The sequence below is a fragment of the Sinohyriopsis cumingii genome, chromosome 15 (genome assembly GCF_028554795.1).
Source record: "Sinohyriopsis cumingii isolate HCF-2022 chromosome 15, ASM2855479v2, whole genome shotgun sequence".
Lineage (NCBI taxonomy): Eukaryota > Metazoa > Mollusca > Bivalvia > Unionida > Unionidae > Sinohyriopsis > Sinohyriopsis cumingii.
In genome coordinates, this window is record NC_142975.1 from 38,235,877 (window position 1) to 38,259,473 (window position 23,597).

The following is a 23,597-nucleotide window of genomic DNA, read 5'->3' on the forward strand; positions in this document are numbered from 1 at the left end:
GATAAATTTGGTTTTATCATTGCGCAAATACATTACAGTACATTACTTAATTAATACAATATCATTGAAAGTCTTGCGAGGCGGTCCTTCTCCTCTGGAGTCACAAGACTTCAGTTTTGGATATGTCAATACGCACACAGATGGGGACTTTTATTCTGGCCAGATTTTCGGGATAATAAATGAACTTTCTGTAATTGATATTACAGCTTTGAAGTTTTGAAAATTATAGTCATAACAAAATGCAGACCCATCGAAAGAGACCAGTTAAAGTTTTGTACAAATAGAGAACAATCCGTCTCAAAAGCCTTCTTGATCGAGTGTAGGTTAATTGAAAGTGATAGGTTACACTTATTACAACTTGCATGTGTTTATGTGTTTATCCAGCTTGAACATATTAGCCTCAGGTGGCGATATTTGCATCATACTCGGGTGGGGACTTTTTTATCACACTCATGTGGGTACTTTTACATCACATTAGGGTGGGGACTTGTACATCACACTCAGGTGGAATGTGTACATCATACTTAAGTGGGGACTTCACATCACACTCAGGCAGGGACTTTTGCATCATACTTAGGTGATGACTTTCACATCACACTCAGGTGGGGACTTTTACATCACACTCATTTGGAATTTGTATATCATACTTAAGTGGGGACTTTATATAATACTCAGATGGGGACTTTTAAAATCATACTTAAGTGGTGACTTTATATCATATTCAGGTGGGACTTATACATTATTCTTAAGTGGGGACATTTATAAATGCTGCCAGTGGGTTGCAATTTTAATAATCGATTGAGTTCGAGGGTGAAAGCAAAAATATATCAGATTTCATGTTAATAACCGTATCATTAAGCACGAAAATCTATCCAATTATATCCCATTCTTAAATTAGATATGTAAACAATGTTAATTAATTGTACATGTTCCTCTCTTTCCGTATTAAGTTTAACATAAATATGCACAAAAGGCATGTTTAGTATTGTATGCCACGTTATTGCGTTCCCTGTCATCAATAAGTTTTGTGCAAGTCTTAAGAACAATATTTTCATGAATATATTACACTGTTATGTTTCTGAAAATGACTTTCTGTGCCATAAAAAAAATGCCATCACAAGATATTTTAATAATAACTAACGGTAATTCAGATGACTATATTTGCAAAAGAGATTCGTTTCTTATCTGGTAGATATTCGCACAAGCGATATCAATAAACGGACATGAAATGTTGACTGTAGAATTCAAATTACCCGTCAAATATTGGGAATTTCGTTGAGCATTGCACATTGTGTTTGAGACTGAACTATCTTCTTGTGTATGTACTGTGTTTACTCGCTTATAAGCCTAGTCCAACTGAAAACAGAAAAGATCCTGATACACAGTAGCATAATGCGTATGCAAATCAGGATCTATGTTGTTTGTTTTACTGAATACTCCTACCAAACTGCATAGTCCCAGATCTGCCTGCACATTATGCGCCGGCAGATCTGGGTCTGTACAGTTTGCTTTTGGACTCCTCTTATAACTGAGTAATTACGGTCACACTTTTTTTTGTGTGTGGAAAAATAAGTTGTCCGTTTTGTAACATGTCTCGTTTGCATTATTTATTACAAGACTAAATACCGATCAACCAACCGACATTATCCAGTTTCTTCTCTCTGGCTGATGACATTTTAGCATCATCGTGAACCCAAGGCGAACTAATTAAGTTCCTCTGCACGAGTTCATTAATTTTTTTAATGGCAGTTTAATGATTTTATCGTTAATTGCGGCCTATACGAGTTTTTACCTTTATTTTGGACCAACAGGTGGCCTAAGTGGTTTGAGCGTCCACCTCGGATGCGGGAGGTCGGAACCCCTTCCGAGTTATACCAAAGACTTATAAAAATGTACTAGCAGCTGCTAGGTGCTCAGGTCTCACTGGACAGTTTATCTGGTGAATTTTCATCTGACAATGACCTATTGCAGAAATATGAGAATAATTTTACACTGAAGATACAAATAAAAACAAACTAATGATTTTTGTAGAAAGCATACATGTAAGACTTTGCGGCAATCAGGTTAATTCCCGATGCAACTGGTGGCTTTTATGCTGAACCAACACTGCCACCAACCCCTAAATTTTACATTCATTTTTGACAGCAAAGAGCTATTTTTAATATTTTCCTGTGACAAGGCAACTAAACGAATCAGTGTGTACCTTATGCATGAATAAAGTTCACTAGTACTATAACAAATTAGCATACTTTTCATCCCCCCTCAACCATCTAGATTTTTAGATATTTACATCTGTAGCAGACACCTGTAAATACGTAAGTCAAGTCGGCTGCTCATTTGCAGCCCAAGTTACGCATTTGATCTCCAGTGATCGTCTAACTGTGACAAGCAGTCACCAACAACCGAACCCGTTTCCAACAGAACTCAAAGTAAATCTAAACCACATCACAGATTTAGCTTCTGTGTGAATTAATAAATGCTATACTTGTGATAATTAGGTTCATGCCTTCTACCTTAAAAAGTAGGTGTCAAAATACGAAACTATCCAGAAAACATAGCATTAAGAGGTTAGTGTTTGGACTTGTCGACCTGGTGTCAGGATAATGTGACTGGGTGGAACATGATGCTACATGTCTGCGGCATGATGATCCAGTGCTAGACATCACATATACATATACACACACCTTTATCTAGGATTCCATAAGCTATTAAAGAGTTAAACAGCTATACCTTTAATATCCTATTTTTGTATACTACAGGTTTACGTTTATCTTGAAGGCTCTGTCTTCTAACTTGTTTGTTTGTGAGATTCTTTACCATTGCATTCTTAGAACTTAACTTATAATCGGCACAATATGATCACTACAGTAATGGTGGGCCGTTAAATTCTATATATACACAAGTAACTCGTCATCAAATCTTTCTCTGAAAAAAATCCGTTATTAAAATGGACTGAATGATGAGCTATTGACGAATATACGACTGATTAAGAAAGGTAATACTAACGAGAACAAAAAGTAAGAATTATTATTTTGTTTTTGGTATACAAATGCACACATCCACCTGCAAGTGTATATAAATGCACAACTACACCTATAAGTGTATACAAATGCATACATACGCCTACAAGTGTATATAAATGCACATATACACCTACAAATACATGTATTTGTCTGATATTAGTTCATTAACATAGAGCCAGAACGAAAAGAATATGTAACTGTCACGTGAATGGCACGTGAATGGCACGTAAATGGCATTTACTATAAATAATAATATAATAGCTCCGTATAAAGCCTTAGCTTCCATTGGTATATATCTATTTTTAATTTTCCTGTTGAATATATTACCAGTCATTCAGAGAGGAGAATGATAGCTTTTAATTAATGTTTCCCTTTCTCTGGAATTTCAACAATGTACCAAATATAAAGTCAGTATTTAGTGGACCGCGTTATAGCGTATAATCTTTAGCTGAACTCCAAGCAGTGATGTTTTAGAGACATCATTCCCAGTATGTACCTACTGATGTTTAAGATGAAAATATAGAATAAATTCTTTTCAGCTTGTGGCCTTAATTTCACGCGTTTAGTGTATAAAAGAGGATTCTTCCAGATCTGTCCTTAGCGTGAAGAAGAAGTAAGTCCGACTGTAAAGCGTTTGCATAACGACTTTTGGACGTCAAGTTATGCACCGAACAAGCCATGAAGAAACATCGATTTCCTTACTAACGACTATACGGGTCTGTATGTACTGGAAATAACTCTCAACCGCGCAAATCGTTAACCATAAATTCGTGTCGGCACTCTTATAGACAACTAGTGGCATTCTTACATACATACATACATACATACATACTCAGGCTAGTTAGATACTAGTTTCGCCGGCTTGGCCGTCTGTAAGCTTGATCATGTAAATTTCCACATATACAATCCGTAGTGAAATTTCAACCACAGTATATGAATGAAGCGTATAGCTATGCCAACATTCTCTCACCTGTGCATGCTGCAAATGCAAACAACTTCACCTCACAAAAGTCACTCTGTCAGAAGTACGTAATATCTTTTGAGCGCCACCACACGGCCTAATTTTTGTGTTTCGATCACATAATTTTTACATGCTACTTTACCTCTTAACATTTTTGAATAGGTGTCGACTTGCGTAGAAAGGTTCAAATTTTTTAACTATTAAAGTAAAATTAAAAACTAAAGATGTTTCAAATATTTTGGCATTTGTTAGACGTATAAATTCTCTATGGAATTTATGTAAAACTTTAGATCCATTGTTATGAATGGACCATGGAAGCCTAAATTTAGGAAAAAGAACATTAAGGACACGATATTGTAAAAACTACATTATTTTAACTCTCATTGATTCAAAAACGAACAAGCGAACAAATCAAACACGTGTGCTTAATAAGTATGCTAATTATTTTGCATTCACACCCATGCATCGAAAATATTATATTCATATTGGAAACAAGCTAAGATTATCACGACTAAACTGATTCTGTATAGATAGTTGTCATTATCTTTGTTTTATATGCAAATCGGGGGCCCCGAGTGGCCGAGTGGTCTAAAGCGCTCTCCGTTACGGATCACTGCCATCTCACCTCTGTCTGCGTGGGTTCGAGTCTCGGATTCGGCTAATGTGGGTATGTGAGAAAGCTTGCCAGTAGCTTCTCGAGGGTCGGTGGTTCTGTCCGGGGTTTTTCCGGGTTCTTCCTCCACCATTAATACTGGCCGCCATGTATAGCCTATCGTGTGCTGAAAAATGGCGTTAAACCCTACAACAACAACACCAACAACATATGCAAATCACTAACCGTAATTCCAATCAGCATCAAAAAATGTTTATTTTTATGTACTCTTTGGACAGATAATCGGAAGTGTATTTTAAAATAATATGACATTTTAAACTATATATATATATATATATATATATATATATATATATATATATATATATATATATATATATATATATATATATATATATATCCAATTGCACACATTAGCATTTGTTTCTCTTTGTCAAAATGAGCGTCCTATATACATGGAATATTCGTGCGTCCATCATCCGGACGTCTTTGGTGAAATACATTTATCTGGATATGTGAATACATCAGAAAGAACACTGCTATGAGGCACCGTAGCGGACAAACTCTGGTCCAATCAGAATGTTGTCGTTAAAATTTTAATTTCGTATGTCAAAACTACTCCAATTTCACGTGTTGTATCAAAACTGCTTGTCCTTAAAGTTCCATTTTCTGGGTCGAGATTTTAAATTGGATCTAATGAATTTAACAGTAGTGGTTGAAAGTTGTATTTCCTATATCTAGGTTTTAGATTGTGTCGTGTGAATTACACGACGGTGGTTGAAATTTCAGTATCATACGTCGAGAATTCTTCATTTACGAAGTGATTCAAAGAGTTTATGTTGAAAGTTCCATTTCATATGTTGATTATTTAGATTTCATGTGTTGATTGACACAGCGCTGGTTGAAAGTTCGATGTCCAATGTCGAGTTTTTAGATTGTATCATCTGAATTACACGGGGGTTGTTGAAATCTTAATGTCATCTGTCGAGAGTTTCAGTTTGACATGTTGAATCACATTGATTGTGCTGAAAGTTCCATTTCGTATATTGAGTTTTTAGACTGTATGTGTTGAATTACACAACGGTGATTGGACAATTTATTGTGCTTTTCAGAATTGTTATTTTTATATGGTGAAAGGATGCGTTGGTGTTAAAATATTACACAATGTCCACTTTAAGAATTCAAAATAATATCGAGTATTAAGATAAATCAGTCGTGTATTCAATTATGAGGCACCGTTACATTTCAAACAGTTACAGTTTGAAAGTTACCATTCACAGGTCGAGAAATATTATGAATTTCTTCGCTAGAGGTCGCTCTCGTTAATGGACCGCGTTATTTGCAAACAAGGAGGCGGCTTCTCGTTGCTGTGAAATTCGAAAGATGAAAACTAAATACTCGCCATATGAAATGGAACTTTCATCACAAACAGTTACAACTACGTGTGAATTAGTGATTCTCGACATATTATATTGAAATTTCAACCACCGCTGTGTAATTCAAAATATACACTGTAAAACGTCGACATAGGAAATAGAAGTTTAAACCACCACTGTATAATTCAAGATGTAAAATCTAAAATCTCGATCTAGAAAATGGAACTTTAAGGACATGCAATTTGATCCAACATGTGGTATTGGATTTCTCGACGTACGTCATCGAAATTTCAAGTGCATCTTTCTCATTGGACCAGCTTTTGTCCGCTACAGCGCCTCATATAGAGACAGAGCACATTTCAATTGTTCGAATGAGAAAAAGGACTGCTTCAGTGACTGAGCAAGCTTTCAGGCAACCCTAACTACTGACCCCCAAAACCATCCAACCATCCACCTTTTTCCTTGTGGAGTGAGGGATGATGTTTCAGAATTAAGTTGCGGGGGGGGGGGTATTCTAGCTACACCACTGGTCTGTTGAACGTCTGTCTATTCGTATGGAATTCAAAAGAAGATAGACCCGGATCTGAAGTCGAATAATTCGCCAGACGGGTGTAACTTCCTCCAAGGCGCTAGCCAGACAACGATTGTAAAATGTTCAACGGATGATGTAACTATATTTGGATAAATCCAGATCCCGGACAGGATATGGTCCGCAGACCGTATTCACGCATGCTTGATTCATGCCGTTTGTTAGGACTAAACAATGAGCCTGATCAGCCTATTCATGGGCTATGTTGTTTGCAGTTGGATCCGATTTATATGAGAGTATGAAACCATAGTTGAGTTGTTGCTATCGAGGATTTCTTTACAAGTGTTAAATCACTTTAATGTACGTCATACAGTTATCGTTTATTACCATATGTGGTATATTCAACTTAAAGAATGTATATTGTTTTCAGTGAATGCATTCTATTAGGTTCATAGTTTTGCATGCTATTTTTGTTTTGATTTGAATATTAAATATGTGTTGCATCCTCTTATAAAGATTTATATGAGGTTTTAATTGTAGAGAATGTCGTAATAAAATGACCATTGAAAATTCGACGATTCATCAAATGCATGTAAATGAAATTAACATGTTGCTTGGGCACTTGCTCATGCACCAGACAGTTTTGGAGGTACCACAAAAAGTTTCGAGCTTCAGTTTCAGAATGTGTTTCGAAGCAAATAAAAAGATAATTGGCAAACGCAACGAACTTTTTCTCATTGATTGGCATAATGGCTTTACCTCATACTCATAAAGACTTTACCTCATAGTCATAAAGACTTTGCCTCATACTCATAAAGACTTTACCTCATACTCATAAAGATTTTGTTTCATACTCATAAAGACTTTACCTCATAGTCATAAAGACTTTGCCTCATACTCATAAAGACTTTACCTCATACTCATAAAGACTTTACCTCATACTCGTAAAGACTTTACCTCATACTCGTAAAGACTTTACCTCATAGTCATAAAGACTTTGCCTCATAGTCATAAAGACTTTGCCTCATACTCATAAAGACTTTACCTCATACTCATAAAGACTTTACCTCATACTCATAAAGACTTTACCTCATACTCGTAAAGACTTTACCTCATACTCGTAAAGACTTTACCTCATACTCATAAAGACTTTACCTCATACTCGTAAAGACTTTACCTCATACTCGTAAAGACTTTACCTCATACTCATAAAGACTTTACCTCATACTCATAAAGACTTTACCTCATACTCATAAAGACTTTACCTCATACTCGTAAAGACTTTACCTCATACTCGTAAAGACTTTACCTCATACTCATAAAGACTTTACCTCATACTCGTAAAGACTTTACCTCATAGTCATAAAGACTTTACCTCATACTCGTAAAGACTTTACCTCATAGTCATAAAGACTTTACCTCATACTCATAAAGACTTTACCTCATACACATAAAGACTTTGTTTCATACTCATAAAGATTTTACCTCATACTCGTAAAGACTTTACCTCATAGTCATAAAGACTTTACCTCATACTCATAAAGACTTTACCTCGTACTCATAAAAACTTTATCTCATACTCATAAAGACTTTACCACATACTCACAAGAATTCATCTCATACTAACAAAGATTTTACATCATACTAGCAAATATTTTATTTCACGCTCACAAAGGCTTTACATCATACTCTCACAGACTTTATATCATGCTCACAAAGACTTTATCTCACACTCATGAAGATTTTACCTCATACTCACAATGACTTTACCTCATACTCACAAAGATTTTGCCTCATACTCACAAAGACTTTACTTCATACTCACAAAGACTTTACTTCATATTCACAAAGACTTTACCTCATGCTCATCAAGATTTTACCTGATACAGGCCCGACCCTATGGCAAGGCGAACGACGCAACCGCCTTGGGACCCGCGCTTTCATGAAATCAACTCCGCAATGCAATTTTGTTGGTTGGGACCCCGCTCATCGCTTGCTGCCTGGGCCCAGCATGCCGCCTGGGGCCGAGTACATCGTAGGGCCGAGCCTTACCTGATATTGACCTACATCATACAAAGAAAGATTTTACCTCATGCTCACAATTACTTTACCTCATGCTTATAAAGATTTTACCTCATACTAACAAAGACTTTACCTCTCATACTCGCTTAGTTCCATCATCATGATCAATATCTGAAGTTTTATGATCTATAATCCTGGATACTCTGATGTGACAAATATGCGATCGTTTTCAGAAAACTATGGAAATCTCAAAGGTGCGCGTCTTCGTCGGAGACAAAATCTGACCTTTTAGAGAAAACCCTGCCATCTGACAAACAGACTGAGTTGCTACCATATGATTCGCGGTCGTGAACTAATATTTGAGGTTATACGCGGTGTAATCTCCGTAAGGTATGCAAATGAGGGACCACTTAATAAGACAGTTATGCTTATCTAACAGGTTTCGAAGACATTTTTTATTATAGGAACTTATACCATGAATATTATTTATGACTGTGCCATTCGGCCTGACAGGTAATATGGGTTGCTGAATAAAATGGACCATACATAATTCAGCCCAAGGGGGTAATATACGCGAGGATTGTGTAAGCCTTTCTATCGCGTGTTGTTTATATTCGATCTCTCATGGTAGGGCAGTTCTGTCTGACAGCCGTTATCAAAGCAGGAGGTATAACAGCAAATCAGTCTATCTAACATCTCTCACTTTCATTTTAATATAAGGGGCGTTTTGTCGATAACTCCTTTTTCTACTTTCAATCCTTCTGCGATTAGTTATGGACGACAAGAAAATTAGCGTGAATTGGTGTTTGCATTTTAGCATTGTTGCAATAGCCACACGGCTAACTGAGAAGCAAATCCTTATGACGACTGTTGAAATTATCATATATCGGAGATTACAGACATTACCCCATATGGAACCCCCAAGACGAGGGCAAGCTGGCCAATTAATTAATACGCGCAAAATAGATAGGAATAAAATAGTATTAACTGACTAGGACTTTTTGATACTTTCCATTGTAGGGACACGTAATACTTCGAGAGCGCCAGCAGTGTAGTGTTCCCTTCCGAACGTCCAAGATGGTGAAGCGGTTACTGGTGTTACTGACCATTTTTGTAGCAGCTCAAGTGATTTCAGCCTTTCTTGGAGAAATGCGCGGTAAGAAATTAGTTGATTTGAGTTTTTTTTTTTCTTTTTGTTTTCTTGTTCTATCTTTATCATTAAGATCTGCTCAACGTGACTGATCTTTTTTTGCAAAGGTGGTTATTATATTACATTTTTCACGGATATAAATGCAATATTTCTACATTTCTATTTCTTCTTTTTCTACTTCCTATTATTATTATTAGTTTGTGCTAATTCTGAAAACGAATTCATTTCTTAATGCTAGTGTTTGTCTTAAACGGAAACCTATGGGTCCTACTGTTTCAAATGTGCAAGGAATTGACAAACATACTTTGAAGCTTGCGATGACTAACTTAGCAAAACCCAAATCCAGAAATATTAATCTTATCAGAGAAATAACAATTTGATTATGTTTCGTCGCGTTTAGCGCAATTTTTCAACACACGATAGGCTATGCATGGCGGCCAGTATGTTTGGCACAGGAGAAATCCGGGAAGAACCTCTGACTCAATGAAGGCAACTGGCAAGCTATCTCTTACACCCACGTTGGTTGAGCCGAGACTCGAAGTCACGCGAGGTGATATGCAATCTAAAATGGCGGGCTCCATAAACAACTCGGCTACCCAGGCCACTGAAATTAGTTTGAACACGCTTTGTTAGCGCCTGCTTCAAAAAATATTATTTAGCAACTGATTCAAACGAGCCAAAAGAAACCCACAATAAAACCATTTAGACAAATAAAACTACATAGACGAATACGCGATACTAACTTACCTAACTTGATTTAATCTTATCAGAAATCGTGCTCTCTTTCTGTCCCAACACATTGACATGTATGTTTATTTCTATTATTTCCTATTTTATTTGAAAAAGGACAATTATCATTTAAACACTTTAGCTATTATTTTGATTGAGCTTTCTTTGGTTCGATTTTTTGTTCATCCTTACGTCTTTATTATTTTTGATATCACTGTTTTCACCTGTCTTAGCGACGAACATAATGCATCGTGAAGAAGTAAATCTTAGAGATTCAAAATATCATGATCGAAGACAAGCAACAAGATCGTATCGTTTACAACTGTTGTAGTTAATTGCCCTTTCGTCTTTGAACACGTTTGTTGTCTTTGTTTTACTTCCTCGTGATAACCAAATTAAATACAACGAAAACATTGATTACACCATGATCAGCTTGCACGTAGCCATCGGGAAACGTTGAAGAAAGGAACTGTTTTGGTAACTTAGAGATAGACATTGTTGCTTGGATGTCTTATACTGGACTTTATACGAAGGACGAAGACAGAGTTGAAAAGAAATGATCTCATTGTCTGATTCCATAAGTATTTTGACAATCCGATTGCCGTTTACTACTACTACTACTACTACTACTAATAATAATAATAATAATAATAATAATGATAATAATAATAATAATTAATCAGCAGCCGGAGCAACATCTCAGTATAGCAATTTAACACAATGTATACTCTGTTCGTTTCAAATAATTACGAGCTCTGATCTACCGGCAACGTCTCGCGACGGCAGACACGAAGCTCTGATCTACCGGCAAAGTCTCGCGACGGCAGACACGAACTTCTGATCTACCGGCAACGTCTCGCGACGGCAGACCTAGGTCTACGCCGTCTGTAGTCCAGCAGATATCATTCTAACAAATTATACGTCTTCGATTTACAGCATTACGTAAAGTATCTGAAATACTACTGATCAGCGACATGAATGCAACTCTGAAATATTCACCACACAACTATACAAAAAGAAGGGACGTAATTGCAGACGTTCAGTTGAAAACCATGTGACAAATTAATTAAGGAAGTAATACGCTTAAGTACCATTATACTTGTGTTATAAAAGTTGTTTGATGGCATAGCAGGAAAGCAAATAATTATATATTGACAGATGACAGATGTAGGGTCTATAGAGTACTGCTGCTATCACAGTGGTTCTAGTAGACGTATTTCTTGACTTACCACAGGTGGGCTGCATGTAATAGAAGATCTTTATTGTTTTGAGAGTATCTCATGAACACCTGTCATGTGTGTCATTTTTATGACCTTTGACTAAGTGTCATTGTACATTTAATGTTATTGTCCCAAAAATATTATACATGTAACAAAAGGGAAGTATTATCCATTCTCTTTTAATGAGAGCACGTACGACTTGTATGACTTTTATGCATTGCTAACACAATATAAAATCCTACGTTTCTGACTAAACTGACCACTCCGGTGGCCTAAGTGGTTAAATCGTCCGCCTCCGTTGCGGGAGATCGCGGGTTCTAACCCCGGCCTAGTCGTACCAAAGACTGATTTAAAAAAAAATGGTACTAGCAGCTTGGATCTCAATATTAAGAGGTTAGTATTAGGACTGGTCGGCCTGGTGTCAGGATAATGGGACTGGGTGGGACACGATAAACATGTCTGCGGCGTGATGCCTCAGTGCTAGACATAACTATAAACTGACACACTGCAGACATCGTAGCGAAATGCCTAAAAGATTGTTAAAGCTACGTTTAAAATTCCAAAACACACACACACATATACAATAGAATCTTCTGAGTAAAACTTAACTAATCAATGTTTAGAAATAGCCGTCATACCTTGTTCTGTAACATCCATGGGATTATCCCATACATCAGATGGGTTACGATCCATCTAAAGGACCTGAAGTTATTTAAAGAAACACTAGCCCTGTTACAGAATCGGTGGGGCCCCGAGTGGCCGAGTGGTCTAAAGCGCTCTCCGTTACGGATCACTGCCATCTCACCTCTGTCTGCGTGGGTTCGAGTCCGATTCGGCTAATGTGGGTATGTGAGAAAGCTTGCCAGTAGCTTCTCGTGGGTCGGTGGTTCTTCCCGGGGTTTTCCTGGTTTCTTCCTCCACCATTAATTCTGGCCGTCATGCATAGCCTATCGTGTGCTGAAAAATGGCGTTAAACCCCACAACAACAACATAATCGGCAATTATTTAACACAGATAGCCTACATTTATTTCTTTTATCTGCAGTCTTGTTTGTTTTTTGTTTTTGTTTTTTATTCTACGGGCCCAAGCCAGACATTATATGACCTTCAACAAAGCGTTTACGGTCTCTCTCATTTCCATGACTCTGGTCATTTTCCCGTGTTTTCCGTGCGCTTACCCAGCGAAATGTAGTTTAAAGATACAAGGGAAACAAAATTATGATCAGATGTTCTTGATTTTTTTATATAAAGTTTAACGCCATTTCTCACCACATGATAGGCTCTGTACATGGCGGCCAGTATAACCGGTGGAAGAAGAACCAGGGGAAAACCCCAGGTAAAAACCACCGACCCAAAGGTAGCTACTGGCAGCTTTCTCACATACCAACAATGGTTGAACCAGAAACTCTAAACCACGGGGCCAGAGGTGAGGTGGCAGTGATTGGTAAAGGCCAACACTGTTTTTGTACTTAGGGAGTAAAATTTTATGAAGGCGATATATTTTAAGGAACATTAAACAAAACGTCGCATTGTTCCTAACAGATCATGTTTCTTACCACTGGCCATTCCAGTCATCTATACAAATTACCTTTGACCACTGTCCGTTCCAGTTAGCTATACCAGTTTATGTGATCTGTTCTAAGATCATTCGCAAGAGGATCCTTTGACATAACGGTCGGATACAGAATATCCTAAAGGGGTTTCAGCTTAAAAGGGGTGGTCCATATCGGTTCAGTGGGCCATTTCTGTTTTCAGCATGGAAAAGAAGAGTAGTTTTACTAGAAAATGGGGTGGTCAGCCGATTTGTCAGAGAAGGAAACCCTTGAATTCCCTCTAAAATCTGTCTCTGGACATTCATGCTAAATTTGTAAACAGGCTACCGTATATGTTAAATTAAATATCTAATCAAACTCACGAATCTCCCTTGGATGGGCCGGCATCAATTTACAAGAAAAGCCAAACAGATGCAGATGAACTTACTTGCTGTTTTATTGGCTATTTTATATGATCAACTGAACAATGGCATTTGTCTTACTCCTAGAGCACTAAGAGATACTCAGCCCATCAAGTTCTTTTGGTGGCTCGTAAAGTTCAAAATTACCTTTTTTATATAAAAAAAAACAATTGTGTGTGAACCGTTCAATCATTACAAGAGCTTACTATATTTATGGGCTAGGGAGATACCAGTAACTGCAAACAATACAGACTTGCTCTTTCTTCTACGTTGTTTGCAGCGGAATTTGATTTGTATGTGAATATATACGGTAAGATTAATGTTATGCATGGTTTCGAAAATGAGTATGCGTCTTTTATGCTGTCAGGATAAGATGTTAAGGTGGAGATGATGTCCTTGAAGATAGAGGAGGAGGATATTGTTTCGAACGCAAGTTTCCTATATCCAAGTAGCTTGAAACGAACAATCTTACTCTAATTTGTTGTTGTTGTTGTTGTATGGTTTAACGCCATTTTTCAGCACAAGATACATGGCGGCCAGTATTAATGGTGCAGTAAGAACCCAGGAAAAGCCCGGAAAGAACCACCGACCCACGAGAAGCTATTGGCAAGCTTTCTCACGTATCCACATTGGCCGAACACGAGACTCGAACCCACGCAGACAGAGGTGAGCTGACAGTGACCACTAAGCCACTCGAGGCCCCACCCTAATTTGTAGGGAAAATAGTAATTTCTATCCATCATATCAGCTGTAAAATGTATAATCTTGAAATCATCTTGATAAGTCGTTCACACTCATCCCCCGGACAGGTGCCCCCCCCCCCCGCCCATCATTGAATGGTAGATCCAATAGGAAAGTGGTATATATATATATATATATATATATATATATATATATATATATATATATATATATATATATATATATAATCGTACGTATTTGTAACCTTCATTCGTTAGGCTTTTGGGTATACTTTGTAACACTGGACCGTCTTCAAATGTGCCTAAGCTTAATCTAAAACGAAGAATAGATGTTTGCTTAGTGGTGAAGAAAGAATATTTGGTAAATTAGCTCCGCAATTCACGTCCAGAAGCCACGCTAGCTCGGCGTTTCGCTCGTCAGACTCGCGATCGAGATAGTGCGGGTTTGAGTTCTACCTGTGGTCGGTACGGGTCAGCTATTGTGGTGTGCCTTGGATAAAGCAATTACTCCACTTTCCTCAAAACTGAGCAACCTACCCGCGTTGCTGTGCCGTGAAATACCAGCTCAAAACAAACTGCATTCCCTCAAAAAACTGTAAAAGTATGCTTTTTCTCACAAGAAATATATGTGTCTGCGTGGTCAGTATAACATACTTATGGACATTAATAACTGGTTTCGTTGGTGGATGAAGTTGTGGCTACTTCAGGCCTTCGAAATCTCCGAATAAAAGCTGGATTTTCCTGCCTTATAGCTGCGTCACGGGATCGGTGTAAATATAAACTCCGTATTTCCGGTTCCCAAACTGTGATTAATTATTTTGGAGTACATTACACATTCGACTGGTTATCAAGTTTCTGAGCATTAACATTCATAACCCCAGATGTTTGGATGCGATTTTAGTTTTAAAAGTTCTTTTTTTAAAAGCAAAAAGAATCTAATAACGCTTTCTCTACACGCACACTCGGTCATTTTTTAATTACTAACAATAAAAACACCCAAATAATTATGATTGATTAATCAGCACTTCATTTTTACACTTTTAACAGGCCTACTAAATCTCCGGGAATGAAAAGCCGGATGCTAGATAACAAGCTTACTATTTTTGACCAAAACGTTTTGGAAAGCCTGCCAGGTAAAAGGCAGGCTATATAACAAGATCAAGAATTAGAACTATCACCAAATGTGCAGCGAGACATGTGAATATTAAACGTTGTATGCCAAATCCTTGGCGGTTATTACATTTCGAGGTTTTCCAATGTTAAACGGGGGCCCCGAGTGGCCGAGTGGTCTAAAGCGCTCTCCGTCACGGATCACTGTCATCTCATCTATGTCTGCTTGGGTTCGAGTCTCGGGCTCGGCCAATGTTGATATGTGTGAAAGCTTGCCGGTAGCTTCTGGTGGGTCGGTGGTTCTTTCCGGGGTTTTCCCGGGTTCTTCCTCCACCACTAATACTGTATAGCCTATCTTGTGCTGAAAATGGCGTTAAACCCTATAACAACAACAACCAATGTTAAACAGGTTCGCAACGATGTGATTAGGAAGAGATGTCACTGTTTCATGTTATTTAATATCCCTCAAATGTAGGCTACAATTCATTGAGTTTTAATCTCAACCACAAGGCATCCTGTCGTAAACTTGGCCAACATAAATAGGTCATACAATATTGATCTGAAGAGAGAGAGAGAGAGAGAGAGAGATACTTGCTATTCGTTTATTGCATTAGCCATTTACTGTAAATATTTACTATTGTTTACTGGTATAGACTATCAATTACGAGCAGTTTAGAGCAGTTTACGGGCCGGGTGATATTATCGATCAAAGACTCCAAGTTGTAGAATCAAATGTACAACTGTTTTGTCACATTATTTTAAACCCTGTGAAAAAGGCAAAGACGGGGAATTAAGCAGATGTACAGCTGATCAAAGTTTTGGAAACATATTTAAGAAATACAGAGATACGACTTGACGGACGCACTCAGACAAACTAGAGAAAGAGAGGCTTTAGTATAAGCAAGTTTATCTGTGTGTGTGTGTGTGTGTGTGTGGATCAAATGCTTCCTCATATTTTGTTTGCTCTCATTAATTGATTGCCTTATTTGACCGAATCACATACAATGGACATAAAAGAAACCTTGTTAAGACATTCTTTATGTAGGGTTCTCACTAGGCGATAAAATTGTAAAACCTAACATTCTTCCCTTGCTTTACAAGCGTCTGATATAATTTGTGACAAAGGAATAGACAGTATATAATCAGAAGCTGTCTTACCTGACAAGAGGAGATATTGTATTCGTGACAACGTTATTATGTTGACACTTGCAGATAGTCTGAGGACCTTTTTCAAAGGAGAAGTACAATCTGTATACTAAAAGAACCTCCATAGCAAATAGGTCAAAATATTCTCGGCTTTGAATTTTATAAATGAAAAGATAATGTGGACCACCATATAAAAACACAACTAAATTTATAGGTAATTGTTATCGTATGGTTGGTAATAAAGGTTAGGAAGTCCTGTAAAGGTTTACAGAAATTCGTGCTATCGTTCTACATTCCGTGACTTTTCCTCTCTCTAAAATACATACTAATGGTTTTATAATCGGAGTTTGAAGAAAGTAAAACTCTACGTTAAACGCTATACCGTGATGCGCTAAGGTAGAGCCATCTGTGGTACGTCTCCATACAAAGACGAAGATCTAGGCATTTTTTAAATTATGTTGGGAACAGACAGGCAAAATTTGCACTGGTCTAGCTATAGTTACAAAACTGTCTATATACTGTCACCATCTGGTGTAACTATAGTTACAATGCTTCCTATATACTGTCAACATTTGGTGTAGATATAGGTACAATGCTGTCTATATAACGGTATTTAGGCCCTATAGTGCTACACATATGATGCATGAAGAATGATTATAGTTTTGTGTATTATCAACTTGTATTAGAAAAAAACAACAAAATTAAAATTAAAAATTACCCTTACGCTAGCGCAATCGTATTTTTGCATCAGCCAACTCGTGTAAGGATGGATACGATGACAAATATAATTAAAAATCTCCATATTTCTAGCAGAACAGAGCAGTTAAGTTTTGCACCAACCAACTTTTGTTGGCATGCTACAAGACTAAAATAAAAATAATTATACGAATATGTAAGAAGTTATGCAAACAATAGTGCAAGACAGAAGGTTAACACTTTGTCTCATTATTGGCTGAGACAGCTAGACTGGTTCAAATCGTGCTAAAATAGTCGGAATCTGTCAAGCATCTATAATATTCTTAACACGGATATATTAGTGACAAGTCCCATATCAAACATCTGTCCGATAACACACCACCATTTGCATCAGAATGATAGCACATACACGTTATAAAGGAATGTCTAGACTATAGAGGAAAGAATTAAGTTGTTTGTCATTCACTTGTCAAACAATATGATCGTATGTGTTGATTATTGTATAGATATCAAGCAGATAATTTCTGAACTGATGCTTGATCTCATCATTGGACTTAATTTTGTATAGCCTTGGTACCTATAATCTCTTAAGCAAGAGCTTTTATAACAGTTCCACCTGATATTCTTATTAAGAAAGTGCTTGGCATGCTTAAGGTCATACCATTACTAAAACACATTAAGACATTCAAGTATTTCACATTTTTCGACGAAGGATCTGGCCTGTGTAGTGTAATGCCAGCACAACGTGCATGTTGGAAAGGCATCCATGCATTGACATACCATTGGCATTATTTTCTTCCATTTGTAGCAAAATCACTTTGGTACAAAGTAGGGGAGAAAATTCTGACCACATTTTCGTTGGCAAATAAGACTTCAGGAAAATAGAAGAAAGGTAAAATTTTGCTATTTTCCAGTAACTCATGTCATAAAATTAAATTTTGTTTTATAATCTTTTTTAAAGAAATCATTAAGTTATTTTGACCATTGCATTATACGACCTGATCATGACGGCAAACTATTCAGAGTACTGGCAATATGCGTATTATGGACCTAGTTGATATGAATACAAATTGTTTTATTTACTATGTTTTGATTTTATTTCACCAGTACACTGAAAAAAATATACTCGTTTTATTGCTGTTCCCTACAAAAAAATACAAGCAATATTGATATTATTATTTTTTTCTCTCTCTCTCCATCCAATATAAAAAATGCAAATAGATTTTTAAAAAAATATTTAAAGAAATCAAAATAGCTAAGGATATCTTTAAAAATGTATGCTAAAACAATGAAAGTAAACCGCGAATCACACAAAGTGCAGATCTTCGATACATGATATGACAAATCCCAAAATGATTGAGAACGATTTATAAGCATTTAATAGATATTAAAACTAAGAAAGAATTAATATAAACAATAAATAAAATGTCAACAGAATTGCCTTCATTGCTGTATTGTGCATTCATGCACACGTGTCTTGATGTAACAAGACAGAGACCGACAAATTTTGGATTAAGTGAAAAACGCCGGACAAAATGTATGTGAATGAAACACAATCTATGATATGATGTAGGCGACTCTCAAAATTCTCATCGAAAATATTAACCTAACAATGAAATGAATAAAAATATACAACAACACATGTATGATCTAAATATTAACTGCCTTACACACTATGTTTCAATTAAAAAGACGAACCTAGACTCTCGTAAATTCCATAAATAATTAAATCACCAAATGATATGATATCACCATACTGTGAATATGTTTGTAAAAACAATGATCGCGATTCATATAACCATATGCACTGACAATCCATATACAAAATTCAAAGTCGTATTACCCATTTCGAAAGTCACATTCTTGGAATTAATTCTTGATCTTTCTTCTCTTTTTTGTGGTGACGCCTCTGTTCTGTTGTCAGCCATGAGGCTATACGTCACCATTCTGCTAGCTACGCTACCACAATAACAGCTACACTGCCATATTACCAGCTACACCACCACACTAACAGCAACGCTGCCACACTAACAGCTACGTTGCCATACGGCCAGCCCTATGCTGCCACACAGCTAACCTTATAATGTCATACTGCCAGCCTTATACTGTCATACAGCCAGACCTATACTGTCATACTACCAAATCTATACTGCCATACTGCCAGCCTTATACTGTCATACTGCCAGACCTATGCTATCATACTGCCAAACCTATAATGCCATACTGGCAGACCTATACTGTCATACTGCCAGACATATACTGTCATACTGCTAGACCTCTACTGCCATGCTGCCATCATTATACTGCCATACCGTCAGACCTTTACTGCCAGACCTCTACTGTCATACTGCCATCCCTATGCTGCCACAACGCCAGCTCGAAATAGACCAAACCGGCTAGCAAATTATGTTTATTAATCGTCATTAATAATATATACTTCCTGCAAGTCATAACCAACATATGAAAATACACATTTTTAATTATTGCAAAAATGCCATTAAAATATTTACTAGCTTTCAGTTTCTACTTCAATATAAAAACCATAACAGTAAGCTACATAAAACCAACCATTATCCGTACAAAGACTAGGTACATTTTACCTGAATTCCAAAAGATAAAAAATAAACTTTAAAATGTGAAAGCCACACGGGGATTTAAAAGTATGGTAGCAATTACAAATAGAACTTCGTAAAATAAACTACAACGCGTCCCTATCGCTGTAGTATATTGTCCAAAGTCGACAATTCCTGGCAAAGTCTTGGGATCACTGTGCCCTCTTGTATCACAGTCAACTTTTAAGTACTAAAACCGAGTGCCAGCCCCAAGCGTAAAGTACCCGCGTACGTCATGAAATATGTGTATGATGCAAAGTTTGAATCAGTTTTAGTTTTCATGTGACTCAGACGATAAATTATTTTTAATTAATGTTATCAAATGTTTATAAAAAGTCATTATATCTTTTTAGCTTTTAAAGTTCTTTGTTTACGAAATTATTTAATTTAGTTGTCATATACTGTGTGCTTTCAAATGAATAGTGTTTACATTTATTGATTTCGTCTGTAAATGTAATAATGAGAACACTTTTTAAATCAAACTATCTCTGTTTTCTTTTGAACAAATCGAAACTAAAAGGATGCGTTATACTGTTATTTCTACGAAATCGCTTATAATATTAGGTAATAATATTAGCTTGGTTTATTTATTTATTCACTGGCTCTTATTTCAGATTTGACTTTTACTAGTCCACAAAAATGAGTTTAGCTGACCAGGCTAAATAATCACAGAGTGTGTCATCATGATTTTTTTTTTAAATTTCTGTCTACCAGACTAAAAGTAATATCATTGTATCGTCATTCTTCTGTTATTAATTCCGTCTTTAAGATTTATATTAATATTCGGGGATCGGTCGTACACGAATTGCATATTCCAACCTGTCACTTATTCAACTTCCGTGTAGTCATTTAAACGTCACATTAAACATACTGAGGGATATTAATATATGCTGAATTGTACAATATGAAGTTCTTGTATATGCCAAGTGTTGTTAATTTTTAACCATTTTGCTGCTAAATTTTGTGATGAATGTATGCATAATTTACTTCTGTGTTTGTATTTGTGATTTTTCTATTATTTTATAATTGCACACTGCGTGTCAAGCTATGTGCAGGTGCGCGTAATGTGTGCTATGGCTGTAAATAAGTTTAAAAAGTATGTTGTGTCCTGTGTTATACAAAACACATCATGCTATTATAGTTTTAATAACGTGCATTGTATATATTCATCAATGTTGTTATGTATAAATAAATACATTGAGGCCTAGATGCTCGACCGGATTATTGTAACAAGTACAGCCTTTATAAATATAGCAAAACGAAAACAAGTATTTAATAATTTTGCTTTAACGTTTTACGAATTAATCATTCATTCTTTAATTGAACTACGTAGTCATTACGAAAGCTCAGTGAGTCAGTTTCTTCTAACAGTTGTTGCTGGACAAGGTTTAAATCACAGTGAAACTTTCCAATAGTGTGCTGTGTATTGTGGAGACTTGTCAATTGCGGTCTCAAAATTTATTTTGTTTTTGCCCTTGTAGAGATGTTTGTCACGGAGAACTTCGGCTGAGTCCGAGTCCACGTTTAAATTTAGTGCCGTTCGTAACTGAATCAGAAAGATCCTAATGTACAAAGTTAGCGTTGGTTGATTCATATCTCTGCAGCTTTCATTCGTGACTTCACCGTTTTGTCAAACATATGGGTTTTTTTTTTCGATATCTCGGTGAGGAAAAGACATTTGTCTGATTTACATTAATGCTTTGTTCCAGTAATTAAAGTATTTAAGATTACATTCCAGTTTTCACAAACATACGTATTTTTACAAGAATATATAAACTATTCATGAGCCTCGTATAAATGTGCTGTGCTATAATTATAGTTATTTCTTTTGCAGATATTATGGGCAACTGTAGAAGGGACGGAGGCTTTTGTATAAACGTCCACGTTCCTCCGCCACCTCCACAGAGACCGAGAACCCCACCCAGACGTCAGCCTGGTAATATGGGTAGAGGACAATGGACAGGTCCAACAGGTCAGCGTGGATCTGGTACACCGCCTGGAAGAGGCCAATGGGACCGTCAAGCCCAAAGACCAGGGTCAAGCAACTCACAAGTCTGGAACGTGACACAGACTCCTTCTGCATCATTTACTCAAGGTCCAGCACCATGGGGGCCCCGTTCATGGTCTCAGCCTCCCGTACAAAATAACAGGTGGAATAACCGCGGGCCTAACTCCCCGAATTGGCAACCCACAACTACAGTGGATCCACTTTCAAGTATGTTTAACAGCTTGTTCAGTATATTTGACACCGGACCCACTCCTACCCAACAAGGCGGAACGCGAGTCAAACGCCAGGCACCGCCTGACCCAGAACAGACACAGGAATTGCAGGCGGAGGCCGGACAAAGACAAAGGGGCCAATCTGTATGGGAATATCTTAGCCAGAACTGTCGAGACTACCATTTTGACTTTGGTTGTCAAAGAGAAGGAGGCTACTGTTGCTTGCCTTTCCTCAAGTAAACATTAGGTAATATGCAGAATAGTGAACAAGAAAAGCGCCTTTATTATTATGTCATAAATGCCGAAATAGGAACAATAAAAGCGCCTTAAGTACTATGACTATATTCGACATAGGAACAAGAAAAGCGCTTTTATACTATGACTTAAGGTTCGACATAGGAAAACAAAATACTTCATCTGTTAGTATTGTAATTCATTTCGATTTATTGCTAGGTTGTGCATTTAAACAACCCGATTACGAAGTGGTAATTTTGTCTTCGTGTGAAGATCCCTTTTGACACGGACTATGCAACATATCCAGTCTATATCTTTATCATATCGGTCGTCATTGTGGACGTTACCGCAGATTTACGTTGGATTATTGCAACGGTTTGCCATATGATGTTTTTGTATTTATATTTTTATTCCTTTATATGTGCCTTGTATGAAACGCGTGATAGGTATGCCAGCAGAGTGTTCAGATGTTACTTTAGCAAATGTAGGTTGATGTGATCACGCTTTATATTTAGGCTTTATGAATATTGTTTTTGTTTCGTATCCAAATAACGTTTACCATCACATTCCATCTTCGATAGTTAGTAGTTGTCGATCACATTACCTCCACATCTACCCTAATCAAAGAAGTCGATCGACGACCCTCGAGCAGTTAGATATTTTAGAATCATGATAGATAACACCAGCATTGATTTCAGAACACTAAATTGAATGTAACTCATTTCCATGTATGTATTAGATGTTTCAAATATTATTAGTTACTGTTATAGTCTTAATATAGCATTTGTTATCATTTATATAGTCATGATACTTGGTATATGCACACACACTTTACAGTACCAAAAACCTACATTAAATGTACAAGGTTAGTAAATCCGAATATAACGAACTAAATGAAACGGGTTTATTATATGCTTCTTTTTTTTCTCTGTTAACTATACGTTGTCAGAATCGTGCAGTATTTTTCCATGCTGCACGGTTTCACACTGCACGAAATTTTTGTCAAAAAATAGCATCGCGTTGTAGGAACTACTTTTGATTGTAAACAAACAACGTACTTTGGAATCCAGCATAAATTCAGTTACTTTGTTTCTTGTAATGCGTTCTGTAGTATTATTCAGCCTTAAGCGGAATAGCAAACTGGGTATATCATAAAAAGGATACTACATTTGTATGGGAAAATATGAAGTATTTTTTCCTGAGGAATAAGTCGCTCCTAACTTCGTGCAGTATTGCTTGGAAAACCTTTTCCATACTTTCCCAGTAAACTATAATTATGGCTTGTGTAATGAAATCATGGCA

At 36.8% G+C, this 23,597-nt stretch overlaps 1 protein-coding gene across 2 annotated transcripts in view; it reads left to right on the forward strand.

Annotated features, from left to right (window-relative positions):
* The window catches only part of LOC149781635 (uncharacterized), a 31,887-nt gene that overhangs the window by 6,791 nt on the left and 1,499 nt on the right, over positions 1 to 23,597 (forward strand). The window contains exons 1-3 of one of the 2 annotated variants that reach the window (XM_089935698.1): positions 9,062 to 9,191; positions 9,545 to 9,680; positions 21,676 to 22,308. In XM_089935698.1, the coding sequence (XP_089791824.1) occupies positions 9,602 to 9,680; positions 21,676 to 22,301 (705 nt within the window). In that variant the 5' untranslated portion in view covers positions 9,062 to 9,191; positions 9,545 to 9,601 and the 3' untranslated portion in view covers positions 22,302 to 22,308. Of the gene's footprint in view, positions 1 to 9,061; positions 9,192 to 9,544; positions 9,681 to 21,675; positions 22,309 to 23,597 lie in introns of those variants that run through there. The other variant, XM_089935699.1, reaches the window with a different exon arrangement.